The 19807-nt window shown below is 38.8% G+C and overlaps 1 protein-coding gene and 1 long non-coding RNA gene across 9 annotated transcripts in view; one reads left to right on the forward strand and one right to left on the reverse strand.

Moving 5' to 3' along the window:
• WNK1 (WNK lysine deficient protein kinase 1) overlaps positions 1-19807 on the forward strand; it is a 102360-nt gene that overhangs the window by 32342 nt on the left and 50211 nt on the right. For all 7 annotated transcript variants that reach the window (XM_051784883.1, XM_051784874.1, XM_051784876.1 and 4 more), the window contains exons 2-4: positions 1029-1201; positions 5389-5609; positions 7433-7590. In XM_051784883.1, the coding sequence (XP_051640843.1) occupies positions 1029-1201; positions 5389-5609; positions 7433-7590 (552 nt within the window). The remainder of the gene's footprint in view (positions 1-1028; positions 1202-5388; positions 5610-7432; positions 7591-19807) is intronic.
• LOC127469992 (uncharacterized) lies at positions 56-12954 on the reverse strand. Of its 2 annotated transcripts, none has more exons than XR_007904138.1 (4): positions 12634-12954; positions 9353-9557; positions 7193-8763; positions 56-3986 (listed from the first exon to the last, which is right to left on the reverse strand). It is a non-coding gene; the product is annotated as an uncharacterized LOC127469992 (long non-coding RNA). The 2 variants fall into 2 exon arrangements; XR_007904137.1 differs by lacking the exon at positions 56-3986 and having other exon boundaries at positions 7517-7665; positions 8516-8763; positions 12634-12947.

Raw genomic sequence — 19807 nt, forward strand, 5'->3', positions numbered from 1 at the left:
GTAAACCCAGCATGGTTTTGCAGCCTCCTTTTAATTGAAAAGAAAATGCGAACTCAAGTGACTTAAATTTATTACTCAGATTTGACAAATAGGTCACTGGTTGTTGCTAAGTAACTGTTAGAAACAATGACTCTAAAATTCTTGGCTTTAAGGATATCTTGAAATGGTTTTTTTTAAATGCAAACTGCATATGGATCCAATTTACGTCAGTCAGTGGATCTGACTGGTGCAGCCAGCGCGTTGGTAATGCACTGGTGAGCTGAGAACACTGAATGGCACAAGGAGATTGTCTTCTCTGTGATATGTGCTGCTTATTCTGGTAATAGCTTGGAGTCCTGGCAACCTCTGATAGCCAGTTGTTGGTAGGTAATGCAATAGTATTGTCCAGGAATGCTTTTTCATGGTCTGTCTTCTGGCCAAAAGGTTGCTTTCTGTCTCTAGTGGGAGTTATGTTTTTGTTGATGTGAGATTACAGGAAACTTGCTCAATCATGAGTTTCTGCTTTTAATCAAAGAAAAACCAACTCATTCACTTGATTATTTACAGTTACACGTACATACTGTATGTTAGAGAGGTTTGATGCTCTACCCCCTGTATGGAGGGCTAATGCCATCTGTTACCAGTGGGCTGGATACATAGGAATGATGGAAGATTATTGTTACATACAACATGCTTTAAATGATCTGATTTTATCCTCAAACACTGAAATGTTCAAAACAGTACATGCCCTTTCCAGCTCAAGGCAATAATAAATTTATTAAGAGTAAGGGAAGAGGAGACAGGAGGAGGAGTTAATCTACAGACTTGCAATTCTTAACTCCAAGAGCAATGGGATTGTAAGGAACAATATATTGTAAAAAGACTGTAATAGAATATGCTCAAGATAGCATATTTTAAAAATAATTGTGAGCTAAATGGCATTTAAGAAAGCTGATTCTTGTGTGTACTCAAGTGTTTTTCAAGTTGCTGCTTCTCTTAATAAGAAAATTTAAGCAAAACTTTCTGATGTACCTTTTCTTTTTCATTAGGATCGGAAGCTGTCCAAGTCAGAGCGACAACGATTTAAAGAGGAAGCTGGGATGCTGAAAGGGCTTCAGCATCCCAATATTGTCAGGTTCTATGATTCCTGGGAGTCTACAGTCAAAGGAAAAAAGTGTATTGTTCTTGTGACGGAACTAATGACATCTGGAACACTGAAAACGTAAGTAAATTAAGACATGTCAAAGTATTTAAGCTTCATTAGCACAGAATCAGAGCCCTAGAAATAGATGATATTTCAGAATACGTAAGACTAGAGCCCTTTTGCTGAGGGCTAACGTCCTGTAGGAACATTCTTGTTGAAGAGGCTTGTCAGATTCTTCCTTGTGATGTCCTAGTAAGCACATACAGAAAACTTCTGGATTTTAAGACCTCAGGAAGACAATACTCTCTTTTCACTTCTCAGAATTTTTCTTTTTCCTCTCCAGCTGCCTTCCATTTAGCATGAGGTGGTTTGTAAAGTTCAAAGTACGAATTAATGCATCTCTTTTGGGAGGCTTTGGGTGTTAGAGCAGTACAAATAATATGTAAAAAGGAAAAAAAAATCACCGCCTATTTACCTGTTTGTTTAGCTGAAACTTGGTGAAGCAGTACCTAACAAAAATCAAAGTATGCAGGTGCCTGCAGCTCCAACCTGTGAGGCAGCTGAGTGACCCTGGGTGTGTCTTGAAGGCAGAGTTAAAAGCAGAGTGCAGGAAATGGAGCTGCTGCGAGGGCCTCTAGTGGTGCGTGGGGCCCGCGGGGGCTCCCAGGGAGCTCACCCCGCCGGCACCCAGTCACCGTTCCTTGCTGGAAATAGAACTGCCAGCCTTTGGGATAAACGGGCTGTGGGTCGCTGTCTTCTTTCAGTGCCCGTTTGAGTCTTGGAGAGGCATTCAAATCCTAAATGTGTAAGCAGGCTGTGGGAGCTGGAAACAATTTGCCATCTATTTGGTTAAAATAGCCCGTGAATGTCTTGTGTTTTTATGATGCTTATTGATAGCCACAAATGGACATTCTTAAAGAGGGAAAAAAAATGGCTCTTTGGGAGTCTGGACTGCAATTACAGGGAAGTGTTTGTCTCTTAAAATAGTACTGGAGGGAGGACTAAGGATACCACAACATTCTTTATCCTTATGTTCAGTGAAGATATTTTGAAGGTTGTTTAGGGTATTTCAGATAAAATAATAGATCTGTTGCTTCATGTGCTTTTTTCAGAGCAGTAAAAAAGTAAGCAGCTCTGTAAAGATGGCTTTAAATAAAGATACTTAATTTTATGCTAAACATATAGTGTTAGATTTAATTTTTTCCTGCCTTTCTTACTCCTTTATCCCTCTCACAGATTTTAATATTTGGATTGGCTTGTTATGTGATGGCATAAGTGAGATGATAAAGTAGTAATAGGCAATTATGAAGTAGGGTGTTGGTAGGATGAAACACCTCAGATTTGCTGTCTCTAGGATTATTTTGTGCTTTGAAGTATGAAAGTGTTTTATCCAGAAAGAAGTAACAGGTTGTTTAATCAAAGATCTTTTAAGCTGTAGAGTTCTGGGTGGGGGTTTTTTCCCCACTCTTGCATAGCTTGTGTTATAATTGTGATTTAGTTTATGCTTGCCCACTTCACTGGAGACTTGACAGGTAAACTATATATATGGGAAATTTCTGGTGTGCCAAATTTAATATTAAGTATTTCACGTGTCTGTGTCACATTCCTAAATCTACACTGCACACTTGTGTTAGCTTATGATATTTGGCTGACTGAATATTACTTGCATATCTTGTTTTTTTTCAGTAATTTTACATTACCTGCATGTTATAAAAGTGTTACTTTCCTCATTTTGAGACTTGGGACATAGATATTGTTGACACTTGATGTAAAAAAATGAAGAGAAGTGTAGAGATATCTTAAAGTAAATTTTCTCTCATAGTTTTTTGTATTTGTATACATTGATACATAAATACCCAGAAATGTTAAAATTTTGTGGACTGCTTCTTTTCAGATGCTGTCTGGGCAATTTTCTAATTTTGCACGAGAGAAAGTCCCTGAACTTCTGTATATGAATGGAAAAGTTTTACAACTGAATTTTTGTAAAGAATAAGACTGCTTTCTGATATTGTATGCTATCATGGAATTAAAATATTGGGAAAAATTGAGTTGTCTATTTGAAATTTTAATTATACTGTTAATGAAGACAACAGTGTTTAATCTGACTTAGGTCTCAGCCATTGGTTTTGTCTAAGGACTGGATAAAAGTGTGTCTAGTGTGTGTTCCTGATCCACTTTAAATGAATGTGTCAGCTCTCTGGTAGGGCACATACCTTCATAACTACCTCTGCTAATTCAGTAGGGATTCCTATAGCTCCTTGAGCTGAGATGCTGTAGGTGATTGTAATTGCAGAAGCTTAGACTAGAAACCTCCTGAGGTCTCTTCAAGACTGAGTTATCCAATGATACTAGGAAAATTGAAAACATACTGGCTAGTAGGGTTGTCTGTGTATCTTTATGTATTTATGTGTGCTTCTGTTTTAAATTGGTTTCTGCCTTAAGTGGCATGTGACTTAGTTCAGGACAGTGTTGTGGAAAACTGATGGCAGCACTGTAGGATGCTGGGTGATGGTTGGACCCAGGTCCTTTAGCAGTGAGGAGCTGGCAGTAGGCAAGCATATTTGAAACCAAGAATGTAATTAGGGATTCCAGATGCTGAACTGAAGTGCCCCTACCATGTGATCTTTGGATCAGGCTCAAGAGAGATGAATGAGGGTTGTGTCAATAGCAGGAATTCAAGTGGTAGCTGATGTGATTCAGAACCTCCTTCAGTTTGTCTCCTTCCTTGGCTTGGCTTTTTCTCTGCCTGTCTTTATATTCTAAGACTTGATTTCCTCTGGAACTGTGTCCCACTTGCTTTTACAGATCTATTTTCACAGCAGGATTATTGCTAGCAACTTGATTTTCCAGATCTTCTTTTGAACTGGAGAAATGAAAGTAAAAGGGATTAATACACTGCATTTTTATGTTGGCAATGATTCAAGTGATTTCATCTAGTCTTTATCTCCTGATGAAGTGGATATGCAGAGTAAACTGAACAGTACCACAGAATAATTGAACATAACTTGCTGTTAGTTGAGACTGTAGGTGCTAGACTCCATGCTGGTCACAGAATTTACTACCAGTCTTGCAATACTGTGAAACTGGTCTTTATCTGAGACTTTGAGTAACATTGGCTGAATAAGAATAAAGTCCTTGCTCTGCAGAGCATGCTACTTCCTTTCTCCTGAATGTATTTCAGCCTGTACTGCTTCAAAAGGAAGAAAACAGTTTTTCACTTCAAATTGTGTTACCCAAAGAGAAGTTGTGAGAAAACACTGCTGGAAAGCACTTGAATGCTGTCATAAGGTTATTAACCTTGTGGCATCTCTAATCTGTTGAAGTTAAGTAATAGAATAAGATCATAGTCTTAGGTTACAAGCATTGGAAAATATTTTTGGTATGAAATTTGACTCTTCTGAAATGGGATTTCAAAGTGTGGCAAGATAGAACTGTTAAGGTGCTGGGTCACGTTCTAACTGTGAGGGAGTACTGGCTTTAGGTATGAACTCTTCCACCTCAATTATTTGGCAGAGCCTTTTTAAAAATTTCTCTGCCCTGTCCATGGCTGTCTGTAGTTTTGAAGTGGTGAGCAGTACCAGTCAGATTCAGGTGATCAAATCCTGTCCTGCACCAGGGAAGCAATCTCCAAGAACTTCCCATTTGCTTGACAACTCCACCAGTAAATTTGAAGCAGATTTAAAGCATAATATGGAAACCTTGACTGGAGTGCTTGGACTGCTGCTGAGAAGGAAGGAATAATGACTTCAGAGCTCTTGCAGCTTGCCCCAACTCGGTACTTAGTTGTTGTTATTAGTGTTTTGCATCTAATGACCCACCTCCCCACCCAGTTCTAATAAATCAAGGTAAAGGTTGTAACTGTTTAGGCAATTAAATAGATAAAGTACTGCTGTAAGTCACGAACCTTGAATTCTCTGTCATGGAAGCAATGCCTTGAAACTTAGCAAGCCAACTGTCTAATTACCATAGGATGATTTTGTATGCAGATGAGTTATTAGCTATATGTTAGGCTTTTTATATTTATCTTTAATCATTAGTCCCCTGTCTAGAAGAAAAGGATGTGGGTTTTAGGAGGAGGAATCATCTTTAGCTCCTCTGAAGTCTTGAAACGCCCAGGTAGATTTTAAAATAGAAGGTGAAGTTTAAATTTGTGCATGTCTTTAATTACTGTTTCTTTGCTTCCAAACACCAAATGGTATAGTTTAATCTACTGCCTGTTAGCAGAATCTACTAAGTTGGTAACCTATTGTTACTTTTTTCCTTAGGTATTTGAAAAGATTTAAAGTGATGAAAATTAAAGTACTACGAAGCTGGTGCCGTCAGATACTGAAAGGCTTACAATTTCTACACACACGCACTCCTCCCATTATTCATAGAGACTTAAAATGTGACAACATCTTCATTACTGGCCCCACTGGATCAGTCAAGATTGGAGACCTTGGTCTGGCAACCCTGAAACGAGCTTCTTTTGCCAAAAGTGTGATAGGTAAGCCTCTCCTGTATTGGAGGCTGCAGAGCCTTTTAAGAGCTTTCTATAAAAACATGGTTGCAAAGGTACAGGGTCAAAGCCAAAAATGTGTAGGCTTTGTTTCTTGGTTGCTGAGGTCATTCTGTGTCCCTGATGCGACGACATGTTGAAATTTTGGTTGTGCTTTTGATATTTGTATATTAATATTAAGTATTTTGGAATACAGAGTCCTTGTCCTGCCCAACAGTTTAGTGCAACATTGTTGATAAAACCACTCTTGACTGCTTATAAATCTCGGCTTTGATATGATGATGCTTCAAGAAGTGTACAAATAGATTTTGGTGACCAAACAACATTTTGGTATTCAGTGTAGCGTTAGTTTTTAGAGCCAAATTTTTTTTTTTATTGTCACCAGGGGTTCATATTAAACCTCTTGCAGATTGTGAGTAATCAGAAACAAGGGTCTTTCTTGTGAATTCTTAAAAGAATTGGTTTTATCAGCTTTGTTTTTATAGTTGGGTGAATAGACTGCAGGGAATGAAGTTGTTCTCACTCTCAATATTTAGAGCTTGCTAAAATGCAGCATTACTCAACAGTCCTATGCCAGATTCCTAGATGGGATCAATGGTCTATACCTGTAAATTGTCCTGCAAGCTGTCGCTGAAATATTTCCTGCTTCTTAACCAGGTCAAAATATTAACAGGAAAGCAAAGTATAGTTTAAAAAAAGTAATAATTTCTGAAGCATACTTGTCATATTCTCAAATTTATCACTGGAAAAATTACCATCTAGTTATCTAGTAATGGTTAGCCTTTGGATAAATGGCTGCAATTACGGTCTTTTTTTTGGTTTAGTGTGGTGAAAACAAGCAACGTGGTTATAGAATGATCTGTAAATTGTCTTGAATCTGGTGTCTGCAGGAAATAATTCTGTGCTTAAATTTACAAAAAGCAAACTTACATCTCTGGCTTAAAGTAAATCTGATCAAACAATGCAGCCTCTTTGTTTACAGAGGGGTTGCTGTGATGCTTCACTGGGCAATAATTTTCTGCACACTATTTAAATGGGACTTGTTGAATCTCACGCTCTATGCCTGTAACTCAATCTCTCTGTATTTCTGAGTATTTTTGACTGTAGGATGTCCCTCACTAATGCCTGTATCTGCAGTAGGCCTATAAATATACTGCAGGTGGGAAGGTAAGTATATGAAGAAAAGGGCTCTGGTGAGTGGCCTTTGCAGAAAATTACCTTTTATCCTCTTTTCATGGAGATTTATATTTGTAACAATGGAGTTTTTCATTGCAAGGCCTTACCTAAACCATTCTACTTCAAAAAGTAGATGGAGAGCACCAGGTCAGAGACTAGCTGTGGGCTCTTACCAGTACTACTTCTTTTGCAGCAGAGGGCAGTCGGGTAATTTTTGAAACAAGGTTTAATGTGCCTCCTTTTTTACAGGGAGAAAAGGTAAGTGTCTTAACTCTCCTTAGTATTTGGTTTGCAGCCTATGGCTAGTCTACAGTATTCCCTTTTCTTATCCCCTACCCTCCCATTTGATTTCAGGCTAATCCAGTCTGTTTTGATACTTGTATCAACTCACGTACCTAGGCCAGGACTCGCGTCAGTCCTTTCACGCCATTCTTATTCCACAAAGGCCTTGCAATGGAAGACTCACAGAGTGTGTTGATGCAACAGAGTCACTAAGGGTTTCCTCCCTCTTCTTTTTGCCTCCACTTTCTCTTGTCTCACAGGTCTGCCCATCTGCTCCCTCCTGCGGTGAGTAACGCCAGCAGCCTCTGCTCGCTTTGAGACATTTAGAGTCTGAATCGTTCTTTTAATTTAAGGTACCCCAGAGTTCATGGCCCCCGAGATGTATGAGGAGAAATATGATGAATCCGTTGATGTATATGCTTTTGGGATGTGTATGCTAGAGATGGCCACGTCTGAGTATCCTTATTCCGAGTGCCAAAATGCTGCGCAGATCTACCGCCGAGTGACCAGTGTAAGTCCCTCCTCACTCCTGAGTCTAAAGCCACTACTGTCAGCAGCAAAGGAGCACAGCTGGGTAGCACCAGTACTGTGCAAGTGTGTATAGGGAAAAAAAAAAAAGCTGATTAGAGGTTTTTTTGGGATGGGTGGGAAGTTACAGCATGGTTGAACTCACCAAACATCTGTCAGAAGGCTGTGTAAAATGTGTGAGCGCAAATAAAATTTTGCATCTGTTCATACTCTTCTTTCAGTATAGTAGAAGGTATTACATAGGGTTTAAAAAAATACAAAAAACCAGCAACCCAAAACACATTAGAATAATAAGAGATTATTTTCTAAGCCATTGGGGAGATGGTGGAACTATTTCAGTCTTGAAGATTAGCTAGTAACTGTTCTCTGTAATAAAGCTGGATCACAGATTCAGAGCAGTTTGGCTTAGCTGCCTGCCAGGGCAGATCATAAATTGTTACCCAGAGTGATTTTTATAATTTGAATTCTGAGTGGCCCTCAGCAACTCAGTGTGTTGGGGGTTCTTCTTATAACAATGCAGTGGAAAAACTAGATAAATAGCAGAAGGTAAGTGCTGGTAAGTGTAGTGGTGGTGCTGGAGGCATTGTGGGTGAAACCAAATAAGGCTGAGAAGGCAAGCAAGGAATTTGAGTTGGCCCCTCTGACTAAGCTAAGGGGAACCTACAGACCTTGAACATAGGAAGCAGAACTATAGTGCTAGAAATGTGCAGTATGGTTGTGGCTAGATTTCCTTTGTGGTCTCCACAACAGTGTTGTGAGGACTACTCCAGTGCAGTAAAACATGTTGAACCTTCTGATCTGAGCATTCAAGTAGTGAGGTGGCTGCTTGGGGAAGGAAAAACTTGCACTGGATTTCTCAGAATACCTGTGCGTGTGTGTGAAGGAAGGAAAAAAGAACCCAGACTTACCTCTTTCTCTGTTACACAAATGAATTCCTCTTAAGTCTTTTTGTGTGTATTAACTTGGAGAAGTTGCAGATTTAAAAAAGAACTTGTTTGGCTTCGGAAAAATAAAGTTCTTTCTTATTCCTGATGCCTCACACTATAAAAGGCAGATATAATTGATAATTCCTTTCTGTGGAAAGAAGGGTCTTCACATTGGAAGTAATGAATTCTGCAGGTGAAATAGAAGACTGTCCCTTGTCTGAAGGGAAATACTGGAGGAGCACAAAAGGAGGAAGAAATAAGGCATAAATAGTAATTTTGGGTTTTTTTGAACAGATGCTACAGTAAGTTTTTATATACACATATACATACACAGAGGGATTTGGTTTTGTTAGGATTTTTTGTTCATGTGTTTTTGTTTGGGTTTTTTTGATGTTGGTGGATTTTTCTGTAATTTTTAAAATAGACATGAACAATTAGGCTGAAGTCTAGCTTTTACTCAGCTTACAGCATAATGTGATCTGAAGGTGGTTTGGATCAGTGAAAGCAAACTGGAGTATCTTACCAAAACAGTCTTAGTGGTACCTTTTACTTTGCTTATAGATGTACATTGGCCAGAGGCAAAGCAGTATAATTTGGATGGGCACTTTTTCTCAGAATTGATGCCTGATGTAACTGTCCTGCCCATTCCTTAAAAAGTGCTAGGAACTAGGCTGTTGGTGAGAATCAGCTGTTGAGATGATCTCAGCTTGGAAATTCCCAAGTCTTTTCCCTGGTCTTTGAAGTACTTAGCAATTGGAAAGCTTTGTAGAGGCTTGTAGCAGAAAAAGTTGTGTAGAGTCTTACCAGGGTTCAACTTACCGATTGTTTATTTTGCTGGATGCTCCTTTCTCCCCATTGTTTTTGGTTGACTGTTGAAATTCTAAGTGGATGAGAAACACTGGTAGTTTTTTGGCCTGTCCAACACCACCTTCTTGTCCTCTGCTGCTGCTGGTTCACAGATTGAATTTAATTGTTGACTTTTTTCCTGCTGTTTCATTTGCTGCTTGAGAGCTTCTAGGATTTACTTAGGGGGGAAGGACAGGAAGGTAGAGAAAATGAAATGTACATTTATGTGCTTCTAGGCAGAGGATGAAAGGCCCCGTGCTTTGATATATTTGGGTTTGTTTATTCCATTGTAGTTGCAAAGCAGTTTGTTTAAAACAAAACAAAATCAACCACAAACAAAACTTGAATAACTTTCAAGGAACGCTTTCAATGAAGGAAAAGACAGTATTATCTGGAATTCAAACACAAACCTGTCTTAACTATAATGGAAAATTCGGTGTTCTATAATGTGGAAAGCAGACCTGTGTCATGAACGTGAAATAAAATACTCTTGGCGTTCTTTTTACCGCTCTGTGAACCGAGGTGAAAAAGAACCATAGAGTTTTCTGCGCTTGTCCTTTGCTCCCTATTAAAGAATATAAGATTTTCTTTCATTTCAAAGCAGACTTCAGAAGTTTAGACCATGTCTACAGTTGCGGGTGAAGGGTGAACCAGTTGAGCAATTTAGTACTTGAAAGGACAGTGTGTGAACTAACAACAACAAAGTAGAGCCAGAAAACACCTACGTAGGGGAATCCAGCACTGCTTACAAACACATTTCATTCTAATGTATGTTGGAAGGTAAATGTGGTTTCTGGAAGATGTTTAGCATCTCCATTTCAACCCCTTCATTTGCTACTTTCCTAGGCATGTTTAGGGATGTTTTGAGGTGGCAGCTATAGTCCTGCTGTGCCTTAAGTTGTAAGGATTGTTTTATCTGGATGCATACACAGAGATCAGAGGGAAGAACGATAAGAATGGTCTACTGTTGAAAGTCATGAAAGATCATGCCATGTGGGAGCTTAAAAACCACTGAAACCCCAAAGGCAATCAGATTAAAATGTGCAGCAGGCAATATCTATTTAAATTAATTGATTTCTCTCACCCTCTTTGTAGTAACTGTTACTCTTAGTAAAAAGCAGAGTTGCTCTATTAGCTTAAATCCTTGCTATTGCTTAGGACAGGATCCTGTAAAAGGTGTTTCAATGCCCAGGATGTCCTCTCAGAACTAGACTTGCTAATACCAGTTTATATTCTTATCTCACATTTTGGCTGTGCGTTGGTCTCTTTTTTTAGCTGCATTGCATTTTAACCTTACACCTTTTGTGACAAGGATTCCTCTGGCTGATGCCCAGATACTGCAGCATTGGGTTGGGGTGTTGGCTAGGATTTCTCAGAGTACTGGATTGTGTTCTACCTCTTTGGCTCAGGGTCTTCCCTCAGAGTTGGAAGCAGATTTTTGTTTAAATAATACAGTTTGATAAGCAACGATCTAGAATTCTGATCTAAAGGCAGAAGTTCCTTCCAGAGATGAGACATTTTTTGGCCCAGGCACTTATTGTTGCTTCACATCTTGGACGATAGCACTGCTGCATGAGTCTGCTGTTAGCAAGATGCTTGTCTGTACTGCCTACATTGTCTCACTGTGAAGTTTCTGTTTTCCTTTAAAGTAGTGCTAGGATAAAGTTCCTGAATTCTCTCTGGTCCAAGAAACAGAAGTGCAATTAAATTGGCATTCTTTCTCTCTTTATCTAGAAGAATTTTTCTTTTCAGTAGAATAATGTGGGTAAGTACCTGGCTTAAAAAAAAAACAACTGTCCAGAATTTGTAAGGCTCAAGGTGTTTTCCTGAACCTTGTTTTACAGTTCTGGTAAGGAAGTCAGCAGTTTGACACAGAATATTGACCCCTGTACTTGCATCCTCTTGCATACTCAGTCCAGACCCTTTCACTAGCAGTATCTTTAGAAAGGAAAGAGATCTGCATGTCTTGTCTCTCAAACATAAAGGAGAGACACCTCTTTTTTTTTTTTTCATTAAATCATAATGTTGCAGTTTTGTCTCAAACCCCTCTGTTTTCTTCATTGAGGCAATCCTCTGATGTTCATTGAAAATGGTTCCAAATAAATTAGTAGCGTGTGCTTAAAGAAATTGCAGCTCCTGGGATTTTTACATTACTGGGGGGTGGGGAAATCTCTGAGGTTTAAGCAGTATGTCTCTTTAGCTGGAACTGAATGCATCCAGCAGGCACTTACTGCTGCCTGTTTGGCCTCAGAAAAAAAATAATCTGAACCTGCAATAAATTGACAAGAAGCTGCTCTATTTTTAAGGTAATCTTGCCTGCTCCTGTGATTTATTTTTGCTCCTCTGCCCTCTTGTGCAGGCACACCTCTGTGTGATACGCTACCAGATTTGGGAATGAATCCCCTCTTTTTCTTTTTTAACGATTCTGCCCCATATCAAAGCAATACAGACATTTCCAACACAAAATGTAATCAAGATATGTAATTCTGTTATGTAGTTGCTTGCAAAAAAAAGTACTTTAAGATCTTGGTAAAATTTGGGCATATTTCCCTGTCTAACTTTGTTCCTCTCTGGAGACTGGACTGGTATTTTTTTTTCTACCTGCTCCATGCATATTTCAATTAAACAGTTTGTCACAGGAGATATTTAAAATGGGCTACATGTGCATTTAAATGGAAACAGAGATATTTATAGAACAGACATCCTAAGTATGATTTCTTAATTTAGTCTGTTTGGAAAGCAATGCAGTAAAGGCATAACTAACTGCAGTAACTTCAGCTGCTTTGCCTCAGCCTCTGGTGTGACTGCTGAAATCCAAGCTGTTGCCTCAAAAGCTAGTTTGTTTTTTTTCCTTGTTTGTGTTGCAGTTACCAGTCACAGATGTAGTATAGATCTCTTTTTACTTTTACACTGTATTTCCTTTAAACTTGCTTTTTGCCGCGCAGAGATTTTTATAAGCATGTAGAGGTACTGACTACTCAATCTTTAATACTTGGATGTCCCAAGGCTAAAATTTTCTAGGTGCTTGACTAGTCTCAGGACTAGTGAAAAGATGGTTAATGGGTGTATAAGTGTCTTTAATGGGTTTATTATACAGATTTCTCTCCTTCTTCCATATCTATCACTAACATAAAAATCCAAACACTCATTGCAAAAAACTTAGTAAGACAGTGCTCAGTTTCAAATGTACTCATCAGCTGAGTGTGAGCAGAAAACCCCTTTCTCTTTCTCCCCCTCCCATTGTATAAACTTACCTTTTAAGTCCTCCTGGCAGACTTGTGCTCTATACTGGGTTTTTCTCCACGCTTACTTTGACCAAGGGAACTTTTGCACTTGTCCTTTATTTCACCAGAAGTCCAATCTCTTCTCTCTAAACCAATGTCTGCCAACTGAGGTGGCTGTAAGATGAGAATGGGGGGGGAAAAAGGCATTTTGCATTTTGACTTTAAATGAAGAAAAAAAAAAGGTGGTGCTGTACTGAAATGTTCCACAGAGTGGGCATAACAGTTTTCTTCTCTGTTCTCCAGAGCTTGAAAAAGAGCCTAAGGGAACAAGGTACATAATGAGTAACCTGGCCAGGCAGTGTCTGACTGGTTTAAAAATCCTTAATTTCCCTAACTGGTGGGAACTGGAACTCCCTGGTTAGAGTGAAGGTCATTCTCTTTGCTGCAAACCAGGCAGTTACAAAGTGCTGTTGTTTGGTCAGTTGAGATAAAATTAATCTCTTCTTTAGTGTCTTAAAGTTAGGCATCACAACTGTCTAGACTAGTCAACAGCTTCATTTTCACTAGAGGTGCAATAGGCAAAGTATTCCATATTACTTTCTTTTTCTTCTTTAGGGGTCCTAGGCAGATAAATGCTAAATCTTTAGATGTACGATTAATTTTACTTTCAGTTCTTAATGAATGATGATCAAGTGTCCTCTTTTGTTTCCTGAAAGCAATATGCAACTTTTTTAGGCATGAATAAAACCCTGTTTCTTCACATTGAATAACTTGACCTGGTTTAGGTTGATACAGAGGCATCCCTCATATCAAGCTTCTAGTGCAAAAAGCACTGGAGGGAAAAAAAAAAGGAAAAGTAGGGGAGGAAGCCCTCTAACAGAGCAGGTAGTCCTTTGTTAAAGCAGGTACTGAAAGGCCACAAACTTCTAACCAGGAAACTCATTATTGTAAGAAAGGGCAAACTCTTGTATTCATTGAAAGAAGAAACTTCAGATACTTAAATATCAAATACAAGAAAAAAAAAAGACACATCAGATGCAATTCCTTTGAATCAATACTGAACAGACTAAAGAAAACTTCTACCACTTGCCTCCTGTAGCTGTTCAACTCAGTTGCAAGCATTTTGCTGGAACAGCTTTAAGAGTAAAGAATCTTCCTGCATGGAGATTGTCACTGACCTCCTGTCAATTGAGAAATATATAACTTTAAAAATGGAAGATGGGAATTCAAAGTTTTGAAGCATTAATATCTTAGACAGCTTTGTGTGTCACTTTAGAAGTCCTCTTTAAGAAATTACAATGATCTAAGTAAGGAAGAGCAGCAATCAGCATGAACACTGAGGTATAACATGCTGCATGTCAGGTGACAACCATGAGTAAGGGCCTGGAGCATCTCTTGTGAGGAAAGGCTGAGGGAGTTGGGTCTGTTTGACCTCAAAGAGGTGACTGAGAGGAGACCTCATCAATGTCTATAAGTACCCGAAGGGAGGGTGTCAGGAGGATGGAACCTGACTCTGCTCGGTGGTGCTGAGCAATAGGACAAGAGGCAATGGGCAGAAACTAATGCAGAGAAAGTTCCACCTGAATATGAGGAACAGCTTCTTTACTGTGAGGGGGTGACCAGGCACTGGAACAGATTGCCCAGAGAGGTCATGGAGTCTCCCTCACAGGAGATATTCCAGAACTGTCTGGATGCAATCCTGTGCCCTGTGCTCTAGGACGACCCTGCATGAGCAGGGAGGTTGGACCAGATGACCCACTGTGGACTCTTCCAACCTGACCCATTCTGTAATTCTGTATGGTTTGCACAGCTAAGGCAGATGACATCTGAAGTTGGAAGGAAAAAGGCTTATTCAACTGGATTCTTTTCTAAAAGTAGCTCACTTTTACGACTTGATCTTAGAGGCATCTGTACTATTCAGCATCAACAGCTTCTAGATTACAGCTAAAAATGTTTTGTCAGTAATGGTGTAAAACAAACTTGGTTTGAAGTAAAAGGAGCTATTTCTTTCTTAAATTCACCACGGAGCCTGGAATGTGTCCCTTGGCAGTTTTGAATCAGATATGATTTTAAAATGATTGTGAGCATTGGTTGAGTTGCATAAAATCAAGATCTAGTGTATTTTTAGGTTCTGAAATTTGGTTGTATTGCAGAGTTTTGCAATGCAACCTAAATAAATTCACAGAATACAAACTAAACAATGTGTGTTTAAAAATTTGAAAAGTTGATAATTAAGAATCAGGCCTCTTAAAACTGTGATATTAATATTTAATATTCTGCCCTGTCCTGACATCTATTTAGTTCTTACATTAACTGAGGTTAATTTAACAAGAGATGGTAAGGTGCTTGTAGGAACAGCAACGTCGTGTTTTTAAAATGCCTGACTCTGCAGTGAGGTGAGAACCATTATAATTCTATGATTAGTGAATCACTGAAGCATTACTGTGGGGAGACTGATAGTTCAAATTTATTTGTCTGTATAGTGCCACTAGTTGAAAACAGTGACGTTAAGAATGCATGGGCTACAATTTTTGTGTCCTGCTAATTGTACTGCTGTAGTTGCACAGGGGTAGGAATGTTATAAGTCTAGGAAAATTTTAGTCTTGAGGAAACTCACAGAGGTGTTGAGTAGTAATAAATTATTTTGAGGTTATGTGATTCATAGGCCAGAACTCCACCAAAATTTTACATAAGCCCTTTATAGTTACCTCCAGGCTCCTCGGAGCTGTTGCTAGAGCAGGCAGTGACATGGGGCTGTGTGTGCCTGCTTGAGTGCTTTGGTTTGTTCCTGTATTAGAGAGTGAAGGGCACCAGAGTTGAGTATGATTTTGTAGATACAGTTCATTTCAAAAACTAGAGAGACACAACAGGCTAAAATGTTTATGCTGAAGAGAAAAAAGGCTGTTGCTTCTCTGTCCAGTGTAAGTAGCTTTCTAACACCATGAGCTTGTGACTCTGTTTTAAGGGAAACACTTTTCAGAGATGTATTTCTACCTTACCACCCATTACCACCATCATAAAGTTCTCTACATAGCAGGGATACTTTTTAGACAACCTTCTGAAACTGTTGGATCTTTTGGTACACAAGTGTAAGTTCTTCACTTCTAATAGAATAAGTCCGAAAATAAAAGGCACGATGACTTTTGGTGCATTTTTGGAATTGTGCACTATTTTTGGTGTGCTGGAACATTATCCCAGGCTTTTTAAGTAGGTATCCTTTTTAAAGGCTAGTTCTGGTACTAAATGTGTTTTATGGCCCATGTTGCATCATTTTTTAAATTCAGTTTGAATCCACTGGAACTAATCTGTGGCTTTTGAATTACTGTTACTGTACATGAGCTTAAAATTGAGTGCTACATGATGATTTTCTACCAGAATGGAAGCAGACTAAAGCAGAGAATGCAACTAATAAAATTTTTCAAAAATGTATTTTCCATACTGCAAATAGAAGGCAGACACTTTTAGTATTGTGCCACTGTGGCATTTCTAAATTTATAGAATTGAAATGTATGTCTAGGCATGTCTGTATTTTTTTTGAAAGCCATTTTCAAGCTGAAGTCCCAATAAAGCAAAGGATCATTGAGCCAGCTTAGGATCTTCACCACTCCAGATTCATGTTCACGTGGTAAAGGCAGCATCCCTGCTTATAAGGGTGAGGTTAAACAACTGTGCACAGTAGATGCAAATTATCTTTATGCTTTTGTGCAGGAATTACAACTGTTAGTACCTGGGCCACTTGTCCAGATTCTAGTGTTTTCAGAAGAACTTCTGTCCTTGTACTATGTGTTTCTAAACAGGGCCCTTTTCACTGTTCCATGCACCAGTGTCCTAATTGTTTGCCAGCTATACACTAGGGAACTGTGCCCTGCCTTTTAGTTACAAAATTCCCTGTTCCAGAGCTTTATTAATTTCTTCTGTTCATTAGAATTGCTGCATTTACAGTAGGTGTTGTGATTAATTATTTTTTTTTTTTTTTAACTAAAGCCATGTGCTTAGCTCCAGATTCTCAGGACTTCTGAAATAAGCTGATATTCTTATTTACCTGGCAGTGCTGAAGTACAGTGGGCTTTCATGTCCAAAGTAGAATCCTAAAATGCCTTGTGTACTGGGCTAGATAATTTATCAGTGAGGCAGCTCTAAGCCATGATGTATATTTGGCAGTAGTGCATGGGATTTCAGTATTATCACAAATACAGTGGTTTTTGACCCTTTTTACCACCTTTTAGTTGAGAATACTGGCTGGAAAGGATTGCAACCAATGATTTCTAGGAACAGTTATGACAAGCTCCTGTTCAAACTTGACTGTGGGAACAAAGCAAGAGAACTGTATCCTACTAATCTTGGTCTTGTAAGGTTTTTAATGCTGTGAATTCTCTGGCTTTAAGAGTTAAAAATACAGTGTTGAGACACTGTCAGAGAAGTTGGTTAAGCATGAAGTGTCAGTATCCTGTGGCTCCTGGGCTTGGAGGCAGTTGTAGGATACAGATGTGGAGGTGACAGTGAGCAGTGATTGCTAGTCAAATCAGGAGTCTGCTTTAATCTTTTCACCTGCCAGTGAGCAGGTGCTTCTTTTAACTTTAGGGAGAAACAATTAATATGAGTGTATCATTCAAAATAGAGATATACGTTGTGTGTATAGCAACTTTAATGATGTCTGGGAATTTTTTTGTGTGTTTGGCCTCTTGGTTTTTATTAATGCCTTGAAAGTTTTTTGAGGGTAGGTGGCAAATTGGGGAGGAAGAGTTTCTGAATTGTGATCAGTCAGGTTGCAGCAAGCAGGCCTGTATAAATTCAGTGCTGTTATTGTCTTAACAGCATGTTTTTGAAGTCTGAGCATACATCCTTATCTGTTGCAAGTCCTCAATTCATTTGGTTTGGAGAAATTTAAGAATCATGGGACTTGGGTTGTTTGCACATCTTCATCACAGAGGGTGAAGACCAATTGGTTAAGCTATTTCAGTGACTTAGATCTCTCAAGTAGCTGAGATAGGAGTTTTGATTTGGATGATGATGGGTCAGTCGAGTTCAAAAGGTATTGGGTTCAAAATGTGCAGTGGTTGTTTTTGATCAGCAGAGAAGACAACGAGGCCTGTCCCAGTCTGCATAGTGCCTCATGAGCTAACTCTGGCTCACTGGGAGCTTTCATCTGCTTCCACTGCTTGTATTGCAGTAATGCTGTTTACTCTGTTAGGATACTGATCTGGTGCAGAGCTTATTCTGCAGGATTTACCAATTTAATTCTTGGTGGAATTATCAATTGTCCAGAATTAATTGCTATGAAAATACTGAAATTGGTGAAGGTAAATTTTCACTTCTGTTAAAACATGTTGCATTTCATTTTTTTTTTTGCCATGTGGTCTCAACTATTCTAACTTGCTTTTTAACTAGAAAAAGAAAATCATCATCTGTAGGCAACCCATATCTTTTGAACTGAGTAAATTTGAAGCTGAAATTTTTCTTTTCATAGGATGTATTCAGTTGAATTGGGATGAGAGTTATCAGTTATAGGTATATCCTGTGTGAAACAAGGAAAGAACTAAATCTGAAAGATTGTTCCTAGAACAGGCAGTAAGGTTAAGATGAAGGATGTGAAATGGAAAAGGTGGTGAAATGGTTAAGCACATAGGTTTTGAGGGTAGGGTAAGTAACTAATAGCAGGTAGTGAAATTTAGGAGATCATGGGGTAAACCTATTTAAATGCTATAAATACCATTGCCTGAGGGCATCTTTGAGACTAGGGGGAAAGAGGTAGGATCATTGGCTTTTTTTCCACTGGAATCATATGCTCTCTCTAAATTCCTGAAATTAATGGTTTGTGGCAGCCTGGGACTGGCTCAAACTAGAATGGTAGCAACTTAGCAAAAAGAAAATATAGAGACTTTAATTACTTTGTTTGTGGGATTTGACTTTGCTACTGATTTTATTAGCTTCTGGACTGCAAAGTTAGAACATTTTGTCTGAGAAGATTAATCAGTTACAGTAGAATTCCTTTCAAGCTCTACAGTTAGAGCACCTTTGAAAAGAGCCAAGCAAGAGTTGTGGTTAGACTGGGACAGGTAGACCCTGTGCTTGTTAAAAGCTGAAATGTTTAATGTTCTTTGCAGGTCATGCAGTATACCCCAGAAAAACCTTAATTAGGTGTGCAAAATGTTAGATTTTTATTCCAGCGAAGTAGATTTGCTTTGACTGCAGAGTGTCTGTTTGGTTTGAGTGTAACTGCAACATCAAAAAAAATAAATTATAAGCAATGGCAAGCAAAATTCCAACATCCTTGAAGTGCTGTTAAAATGGAGTTGATGATCAACCGTGGATTTTTTTTTTGGGGGGGTGTGATGGTGCTGGTTGTAGAATGTCCAGCTAAGCAGTTGGAAGGCCAGTCAACATAGCCGGTTCTTTAATGATCCCTTTTCCTTTGACTCCTGTAAGGTTTCACAACAGCTGGTGAAGAGGAATTCTAAAATGCCCAGTGTTGCTTTTGCAACACCGATGTTGTATAGTATAACAACAACACTGATACAGTTGTAGTGTACTTGAACCAAGGATGTTATTTTGGGGTAAAAAGGGAACTTAATAATTCTAAATTGAATTTTATTACAGTTTATCATTACAAGGTGGTCAGAGTTTGTTTGCTAGCTTCATACTTTAAGATGATGTACCTGATCTTTCTTGGCATTGCTCCTGATATCTTTAATAAAAAACCCCAAACCCAGACAAACCCCTGAAGCCATAGACAGCTCATTTTATTAATAAACAAGTTTCATAATGGTTGTTTGAAAGTGGGTATTAGAAAAAAAAATCAGACTTCTGGCTTAGGTTTGAAATCTAGCAACTAGAACGTGTAACTCTGGATTATTTGTGCACATGTGGTATAAAACAAGCAACAATGCATTTTTCTAACTTTGTCCAGCAATTTGAAAATCACCTTCAAATCCCTGTTCCCTTACATTAAGTACCCGTTAAGCAGATGATGTTGCCAACAGTAGCAAAATACCATTGTCAGGAAGGAGGGAGGTGAAATATATTATCTTAATGATGCTTTGTGTTTAGTTAGGATTGTAGTCAGCTGTATGTATACTTCTGTAACTCCACGGAAAGAAGAGAAACAGCTGCCTTCATTCCCCTGCACAAAATTAGTGTGAGCAGCCTTGGATCTGAACCCACTGACTGAGCTGTTTCCCCTCTTTAAAGTGGTACTTCTGCAGCA

The sequence above is a fragment of the Manacus candei genome, unplaced genomic scaffold (assembly GCF_025592945.1).
Source record: "Manacus candei isolate 608988 ecotype Guabito, Panama unplaced genomic scaffold, ASM2559294v1 h1tg000018l, whole genome shotgun sequence".
Taxonomy (NCBI): Eukaryota; Metazoa; Chordata; class Aves; order Passeriformes; family Pipridae; genus Manacus; species Manacus candei.